The sequence below is a fragment of the Austrofundulus limnaeus genome, unplaced genomic scaffold, assembly GCF_001266775.1.
Source record: "Austrofundulus limnaeus strain Quisiro unplaced genomic scaffold, Austrofundulus_limnaeus-1.0 Scaffold357, whole genome shotgun sequence".
NCBI lineage: Eukaryota > Metazoa > Chordata > Actinopteri > Cyprinodontiformes > Rivulidae > Austrofundulus > Austrofundulus limnaeus.
The window spans coordinates 42489-52130 of NW_013952759.1; the positions used below are offsets into that span (position 1 = coordinate 42489).

At 39.7% G+C, this 9642-nt stretch overlaps 1 protein-coding gene across 2 annotated transcripts in view; it reads right to left on the reverse strand.

Moving 5' to 3' along the window:
* LOC106528045 (sarcoplasmic/endoplasmic reticulum calcium ATPase 2) overlaps positions 1-9642 on the reverse strand; it is a 68113-nt gene that overhangs the window by 38524 nt on the left and 19947 nt on the right. For both annotated transcript variants that reach the window (XM_014023098.1, XM_014023097.1), the window contains exons 4-5: positions 3956-4060; positions 2877-3015 (exon numbers count right to left, since the gene is read on the reverse strand). In XM_014023098.1, coding sequence (XP_013878552.1) covers positions 2877-3015; positions 3956-4060 — 244 coding nt within the window. The remainder of the gene's footprint in view (positions 1-2876; positions 3016-3955; positions 4061-9642) is intronic.

Genomic DNA, 9642 nt, shown 5'->3' on the forward strand with positions numbered 1-9642 from the left:
GAATAATATATTGAAATTGTATTTAATGAAGCTTTAGAGAGGTTTGATTTCTTCTGTTTTTATCAACAGTTTGTTGGAAAGAAAGTCAGTTTAAAACATGTTAATGAAATTATTACGCTAAAAAAATGTAATAATTGTTGAATAGTCAAGAAAAGTGAGAAGAACATTCTAAACGTTGATTTTCCTTTACATATTTTAATGAAATGTTTGTGGGTTAGCAAGGTGGGTTCCCGGCCAGAAGCTATTGCTGTTTGTGGGGGGGTCATGGTGTATTTTCATGGTACGTACAGTCCGGGAACACTTAGCACTTTTAGAAATGTGAAAATAAWAAGATTGTTTAGGAAAACCTGTGTTTTCATCCAGACAAGGCCTCAGGTTTTTCATCATGTTTCTCTGCAGAAGGAGAATAAATTACATGTTTACAGTAATTAATGCTCTATAAGTTTAGCCATTTCCAGTATTCGAGGTTGGCTCTGAACTCTTACTGCGTTTATCTTTTACACCTGTTTTTCTGTTGACTTTTACATATAATTTGTACACATAAGCTAGTTTTATTGAAGCATTGTGGTATGTTCCAGGATGTCAGAATGACTRCAGGGCAGACAAACATGGGCAGATATGAACACTGCTTAAAATGAGTGCATCTCAATAAACGAGGCATGAATTTATCTAGACCACAAGGCATTGCAACATACTTTCKTTGAGCATTAGTAAATGTAAAAATAGATCAATGCAGAGTAATAGAGGGAAGTTGTGAACCAGCCAGTGACCTTTCCTCTTKTATCCAAAATTTCATTTTCTGCTTTTTTCATTCCACATCATTCTTCATATTTAAGCAGTTCTGAGGCACGGTGGTGAAACAGGAAACTGCTGCYGCGCATGTTACTCAACATGTTGTTGCAAGCTTACCAAAGAGTGAGTGGGTTAGTTGMTGCCACCAACCTTGCTTTTTTGGGCCATGACAGGCCCGAGAGTCCTCTGCTTACATCCCCCAGATTGTTGTGTGGTTCGGGATCAGAGTTTATTAAAATGATCAACATTCTATTGGACAAATTTCCCGCAGACATTGATCGTGTGTCTATAGCTGTGGCCTGATTATCTACAACCTATAGGAATGTTGAACAACTTTTTTATTTAAATCATTACTCSAGAATGATGCAAAAACGTTTGCATTAAACGGTTGCTTTTCATGTCTAACCTTAGTTTTGTGACCACACAATAGATTTGACRTTTACCAAATGAYCAACCAAGAAAATGTCCCCAGTGTGGTGTCTGAGCTTCATGTGGGACCACCGCAGCTCAGACCTTGAACCTTCATATGGTCAAGGCCACATAATGAAAGGTTACAAAGATTAGTTAGATGTTGTTGTATTGCTACATCATTATTCTTTCAAATCCTTGCCAGCTTGTAGATCATAATGACATCAGCTGCTGATGCGTACATGTGTCAAGTTGTGTTAAATTAGCTGGGATCAGAAGACATGAGGCCTAGAAGAACAAAGACCTTGTCTGACATTTGACCTTGCTTTGTGACCTTGACTGGAGATGATGATTAGGGAATGTAAATCCTCATCATGTATAATAATAAAATCGAATTGGCAAACAATCTGGTTTCAGGTAGAGCTTTGCTTATCTGCGTTGTTGACCGTCACCTTTCCCAACCTGTCCAGTAATGGAAGCGCCAGCTGTCTCTAATCAGCAGAAATATCAAACCCTCAGTCACGCAGCAGATGGATCAACTTTAAAACACAGCTCCTTCTGAACTTTGGTGCCACTGAGAGGAGCCGACCGTTACCACAGAGTCACAGCCGGTGTTGATAGTGACAGTGACGGTGGTGGTAGGTGTGGGGGTTGGGCTGGAGCCATTCTGTGGAATTCTACCTGTGTAGCCTTGCCCTCACATGACCTGATAGAAAACAATGGCTCCAAAAAGCTCAAATTCCAAGTGAGCATTTCATGTGTCCTAGATTCTATGAAAGAAAAACAAAGTTAGTTTTTAAAATGTAATGCTTACTTCCCTAAAGGGTCCTTAATAATAGATACCTGAGTGGATGGACTGTTATTCTATATTTCAAACCTTGTGTTGAAATGCAAGGCTTTAGGCAGAATTCATTTTCCCTCCTCCTTCCTGTGTTGTGATTATGAATGAACACTGTGATCTCTCTCCGTCTCTCTCTCTCTCTCTCTCTCACACACACACACACACACACACACACACACACACAAAAACACGCACACACAGAGTGAGAACTTCCTCCTTTTCCGCATATCGCTCCAAGCCACCTGAAACAAATCACCCTCCCAGAACCGGCCATGTTGATGCTAATGTGTTGTCCCGGGGGGGGGGCTGCATGTGTGCCCGGCGCACACAGATGTTGGTGGAACCTGAGGGGCTATTTTTAGCCGAAGCTACCCACACATCATGGGCGAGTTTACAGCGGGGGAAGAGTCTGTGCATGTAACATTGGGGGGGTGGGGGTTGGAGKGTGACAAACATCCAGCAGCGTCCAGGTGGTGAGAATGAGAGCATGAAAAGCAGAGGAAAAGAGAAAACTGTGGAAACTTAAACTGGGCCTTAAATACACGCAGTGACCACAGAAGAACCTCTCTAACACACACACACATACACACACACACAGATACAAGCAGCCCACAGTAGAGACTCTTATGTAACACAGTTTGAGAGATTCAAACAGTYTTTCCAAACTCATGAATGAAGCTGRCTGAGTGTATCTGAGTGTGTATGTAGTAAYGGGAGCGTGCAGGCAGCCAGGTGACAGCAGAGAGTGCTGCGTGGGGGTCGGCAGAGCGTAAATTGGTCTCAGGAAGTGACAGTAACGGGAAAAGAAATTCAGCGTGATGCGGTCACAGCTAACCTGCCACCTCCACGATGTCTCCTGGGACTATGTCTCTGGCTTTGATCCTCTGGACAGCCTTGCGGTTCATGCGATACACCTTCCCCATCTCCGGTTCGTACTCCTTCAGAGCCTCGATGGCATTCTCTGCATTACGCTCCTGAGAAGAAAGAAAACAAAGAGGGGAGGAGAAAAACGGGGACAAGGATGAATATGGATTTTTACTTGTTTTACTGGTGTTTCTACGTTTATTTATTGAAAGATCACTTGGCAAAAAGTATTCAAGTCAAACACAAAGCAAAAACGTTTTTGTAAAAATGAGTTTTGAATTCTTAGAAGCCATCGTCGGGAGAAAGAATACTTAAAAACCATTTTGAATAGTGACTTTCTGCATCATCTCAAGACARCAGAACGTTTCTGTACTTCAGTAGAAAACAAAACTGAATGTTGGTTTCTTAATTTCTGCATCATCAGTGGCTTTTTATATAATACTATAGTAAGAAAAAAAAAGTAGAAGAGAAATATAAGAACAGTAAAGAGAGAAACCAATAGAAATTATACAACATGTGAAATGAACACCAATAACACACAGGACACCWCACCCGACATTTGACCATCATACACAATCAGCACATTCACATACAAATACAGTGTCCACATTTACACACACATACATGCATGCATACATACCTACATACATACACACACACTCATATATGTATATATATATATACACATATATATATATACACACACATATATATATATGTACACACACATATATATATTTCTGTACTTTCCACTTTGTGTATAAAAATTCTGCTTCCTCTTCAACACCAGGGCAATATTATACATAAGAGTTGTTCATGCTTTAATTTAATATTTTAATTTGACAGCCTTGCCACTCTGTGATGGGCTTTATAGACTTACACGCTAGCTTTCTCTTAGTTTGATTGCAGCTCTCAGACAAAACGGTTCATAAATCAAAAGCAAAAGCTTGGATACAGCATTTTTAATAGGAGCYAAGTTCACATTTAACATGAAAAACTGGCATTTTTATACACTTTACAGAAAGACAAAGCATGAACAGCATATCTCACCTGCCAGACCCCAATAACAGCATTGGCAATGAGGATGAGAAGAATAACAACAGGTTCTACAAARGCAGTGGTTGTTTCCTCTCCTTCTTCAAACAAAGCCAACACCTAGAAGAACACACAGAGCAACAACATGTTAGCTAACAAGGTTCTACAAGAAGGCTTTCTGTTAAATGTTGGGAGGTAAAAGTGTGGAGGAGAATCCTAGGAGGAAAAACACCAAACAAACTGAAACTTTGTCTTTCCAAAGCTAAGCAGCTTTGATTGAGTAAAGCTTGTTAAGCGGAACAAGCTAAACATTTTCTATCTAAACCCACTTTCCACTCAGACAAGTTGTGGAACCACTCATGCCCAAAACATACCTTTGTTCTCAAAGACATAGTTTGGCTCTTTAAAAGAAGGAATCTGTGAAAAAGTTATGAACTTGTAACTTAATTCTTGTAGCTCGCCTTTCAGAAGACCTCAGTTTGGAAAGAACATGTAGACAAGCTAAAAGCTAATCTGAACAGGATCTAGACCAAAGTGAACTTTAATCATCTTAAAACAGCTGAAGTCTAAGAAATCTTAGCAGAGGGCACATCAGAGTAAAAAATAAAGCGCCGCCCCTTACTTAAGAAGGCATATTTATTTTTTAAAAATACCCGTCCCTCTCCAGACGGTTAGAATTATAAACATTCAGAAGCCAATTCAACATGTTAAACATTATTTTAAAAGTCTATAATAACATTTTCTTGCTCCTGCTCAGGTTGAAAACATGCTCACTATTTTAGTTTGTGAGGTTTTTGCTCTCTGTAGCTACAGTTGGAGAACTACAAAATATATTAGAAAATTGCAGCAAATAGCAGAGAAAATCCCATTACAAAGATGCAATTTCATGCCTACCTTATTTTTTTCACTGACTGCACCACACAAGCAATGCGCTCTTAAAAGTGAATAAAGTGGACTACTTTTACGGTGATGTCGACGGGGCCTATCAAATGACAGCAGAGTAGTTTCTCCACAGAGTATTGAGCACTAGAGTGTACGTCATGGCAGGCTGAGCACGGTCGATAGTTCATCACTCCCCATCATTTGGGACGCTAAATCTCCCTTTAGACTGAGCTGAGATTAGAGGGCAACGGTGGCAGCCTCCTCAGTGGCGATGGTTCAAAGAGACACTTGGAACAATCAGCGCACATTCGCAGAGCTGCTTTCTCACTAAATATGAGAGCAAATGGAGATCAGAGTTGGCTTTGACCTTTTTTTAGGTGGTGACATTTACTGAAAAAGACTGGGTGAAATATTACYGTTTGGCTTTGGAAGTTTGAGCAAAAATGTGGTCCATGATTGGCTTTTAAGCCGCCATAATAAAMATCTCATTATTTAAACATAACACTCATAATGCTTTAAATGCTCACTGAAAGCTGATCAGTACCTCTGAAGGTACAGTATATTCTAAACCTCTCCAGAAAAAGAAAAAAGATATAAAAATGCAAATCCAAATCTCTAAGTTAAGAGACTGTGTAAAATGTAAATAAAAACAGAATGYAACAGTTTGCGAAAWCTCCTATAGACCTATATTTTATTCACAATGGAAAATGGTAAAAACATTGGTTGTTTWATGGGTTGTTTTTAAAAATGTATACAAAGTAGGATATTTTTAAATCTAACAGATTCAACACATTTTTTAAAAASTGGGGACAGAGACCAGTTTACCACAGTGAAGAATCCCTTCTTACTTTAACAACAGACTGTAAACATCTACAAACTGAGGAACTCATAGTTTTAGGGAGAATGTTGTCCCAGTCTTGTCTAATGGAGGACTCCATTTGCTTCGAACATGCAAAGCTCTCAACAATCAAGCTCCATCTTATTACCGCCGCCAAGGGCAAGGTAATGTTTTCGGTCACGTATGTCTGTCCGTCTGTCTGTCTGTCTGTCTGTCTGTCTGTCAATCTGTCATTCTGTTGTTCTGTCTGTGGACAACATAACTCAAAAACTTGTGGACGGATTGTCATGACATTTTTACCACATGTGGGTACAGGTCAAATAACACACCTTTAAACTTTGGTGATRTTCCGGATCACGATGCGGATACAGGAATGTTTTTCTTTTAACACTCTGAGATCGGCAAAGCTGTGATGCTTTCACAGGGCGTRGGTTACAAAGTGTCCAGCAGGTGGCACTGTAGTATTGATGCGCCCCTTTGTAACTCTATTACAGGATGGGGGAAATTGGTCTTGGCGGAGGTTTGCACTCTCCGAGTGCTTCTAGTATTAAACATCTTATTGTTCCATACTTTCCTAACAGAGCACTTCGCTCTCAGACTGCAGGTTTACTTGTGGTTCCTAGTTTCTAAAAGTAGAACGGGAGGCAGAGCTTTCAGTTATCAAGCTCCTCTTGTGGAAACAACTTCCAGTTTCTGTCCGTGAGGCTGACACTCTGTCTACTTAAGCTAGGCTTAAGACGTTTTCATAAATCCTATAGAAAATACACTTGGACSAGTCTTTTTACATTTAAATGCATCTTCCCTTTCCCACAAATCCGTCCGGTTGAGGGAGATGGTCACCCATCCTGAGCCCGGGTCTGCTGGAGGTTTCTTCCTGTTAAAAGCGAGTTTTTCCTTTCCACTGTCACCAGTGTGCTGCTCAGGATGGGAGACTGCAACAAAGTGATTTTATGCAATCTGCTGGCTTCCTTAAATTTATTGTTTTCCTTTTTTTTGTACAGTGCCTTGAGATGTTTGTTGTGACTTGGCACTATAAAAATAAATGGTATGGAATTAAAAAGGATGATCCCTCCCTCATTTASAACAGAGGATGGCGGCACCCGTGGTTTTGCAGAATTTCAGCTTTGGATTTGTCTGACTTTGCCTCTGTCCATTTTAAATGARCTATGGCTCAAAGATGACAGCAGTATTTCTGGATAGTGTTCACATACGACTTGTTCGCYGGGAAGAGCTTTAAGCAGCATTTGTGAGATGACACAGTGGACTCCATTTACTGACGATGATTCGTGGAAGTGTTCCTGAGCCCATGCRGTGATGTCCAGAACAGTAATGGACCTGTTTGTGCTGCCTGGGGTCCGGAAGATCCCCGCATCCAATATTAACTTTCACATTTGCACACAGAGAGCCCTCCAAATTCTTGAAATCCCTAAATAATTTTTATCAACTATAGATGGTTATTAATAGCTTTTTCAATTTTCCATTGAAGAACATTATTCTGTTTTACTATTTTTAGAGGATTTTTCACAAACTGGTGAAACTCTGCCAATAATGCATCTACTTCATCTTCTCTAAAATGCTYTTATTGGCTTGTTGTCTATTAACCYAAGTTGCAAATTGCTCCKCTAGAAGCTTACCATTCATAGCACTTTTGCATGTTTTTCTTGACCCTGACTCTGCTTCTTTCTTGCTAAAAATTAAACTTTTTTTGTTTAAACATCAGATGTTTACAATGTTCCACAGGTACTGAAAAACATGAACGTAACCTCGGTCCTGGCTTCTCTCCATTGGCTTCCTGTTCACTTACAAATTGAATTTAAGATTTTATTGTTGGCTTTTCAAGTTTTTAAAAGGTCTGGCCCAAACATATTTATGTGATTTTCTTAACATCTAAACTCCAGTCCGAGCACTCAGTCTATGAACCAGTTCCTTTTAGAAGTTCTTAGATCCCAAATAAAATCTAGAGGCGATCAGGGTTTTACAAGTGAAAAAAAAATTGCAGAAGTTTACCTCTGAGGCTACTGAGGCTTTTAAATCTTGCTGAAGATCCATCTCTTTGACTCAATCAAAAGTAGAGTTTAATGTTCAATTAGAGAATGTTTTTTTGGTTTTACTGTGTGTTTATTTAGTTTTAATGATACAAGTGCTTGACTGAACTTTAGAGCRCCTTGGTCAGCTTTTGTTGTTTGTTTTATTTGAATAACACATTAAAAGTGTTATTCAAATTTAAATTTTGCATATTGTCTCAAATTTTCTATTACTGCTATTGTGCGTTTTATTCAGGTAAAAATGATCAGAAATCATATTTCCCTTTGTGGAGGTGTCCTATATTCAACACCAGGTCAACCTCATGTCAGGAAACACCTTTCAGGTGGTTGCTGTGGATTTCTCTGTGGTTCTGTCCTATAAAACCTCTGCTGTGGCTCAGTTTGGAGGTTCCACTAAAAAAAATAATATTAATCTGAGGTCTGAAATAAAAGTACAATTGTTGGCTGCTAATTTGCCCACATCCATGTTTTATATGACCCCACTCATCTTTGCCTTAATGCTTAGTAATAACCTTTATTGTTGTGTCATGCAAAGGAGGCAGGAGAATCTAATAATTTCAATTTGAATAAATACAAATTTACAACCAAATGAGCCCCGGTTCAGGGTTTAACTTCAACTTGGCTTAAGCCACTCCCTAGTTGCAGTGGAAACATTTAAAACAGTGAGCAAATGAGGATATAAAAAAAGTATTTTAGGAAGGGTTTACACTGAAAAGAACTGCCGTTGAATGTGCCGTGCAGCAGCAGCAGAGTTTGCGCAGACAGCAGCCATGTTCTGGTATTCAGAGAGGGGGAAAAACATCGGTTCACACTCCAGAGACAGGCAGCTACAGCCTTCAGTGTTAGCCTCTCCCGACACAACAAACAGTTAAAGATATCCTCTGTCATCAACATGTTTAAGCAGTTTTCCTACGTTCAGAAATAGCTACAGCAATTTCATACCAAGTCAGCGAGGAAGTGCTGCAATAGATGGAAAAATGTTATTATGCAGGCAGGATTCCCTCCCTGCCCACCCTCCTGTGACCTTCTCCTCCCTCAGCCTGCAACCAGGGGGTCACAGTTTGAAGCGTTTTGACTGATAGCATAATTTCCAGTTAGGCAGAAGAGGTGGTCATTCCCCACCACCACCACACACACACAGGCTGGAAAACCCTAGATTGTACAATTTTCCACATGAAAGAAAGACTGATTTCTRGACTGAGCAGAGATCCAATAGCAAAGCAAAAATATGTTTGAAGAAAGTTTAAACGATGCTGTTGCAGCTATTGCCTAAAATTGCAACCGGCATCAACTTTCTTCTCTATAGCCCAACTGTAATTTGGGACTTCATTTGTAATAATCAAAGTTGACAAAGTACAGACTAAAGGGAGTAAAAAGAACAAAAATGAAAAGAAATGATAAATCTGCTGCTCRTGGCTCATTAGAGTCACTGTGTTAACCAAACACCTGTGTCTCTTTTAAAGGATACCTAGCCATGACATCAGCACTGAGTATGAAGAAAATTGCAGAATTCATTATCCAGGCTAGCCAAACATGGGCTTGATTTATGTAGGTTTTTCAACAGCTATTTGAAACAATATTAAAAACAGTGTGAAACAGTGTGAAAGAACACTAAATCAGCCATTATTTTCTTCTACACTTTAGCATGACACCGTTTGCTGCGTATTTTTCTTCTCTTTTTCGATTAACAATGTGAATGTATGTGTGCTGAGCATTGATTGCCTGATCAGTGCATTTAATGAGTCCAAATGTTTAATCTGTTTCTGCCTGAGCTACGGAGCTCTAAACAGGGCTGAGTTACCTTTATTGTTATGTACGGGGAAATCTTTTGCAGCTCTTTTGCAAATTTTGCCTGACTGTACATTTGGGTGGTCCTGTTGGCTTCATCGGAACGTGATCTGCAGCTCTCACTGGAGCAGTTCGCGGCCGAGTGCGAA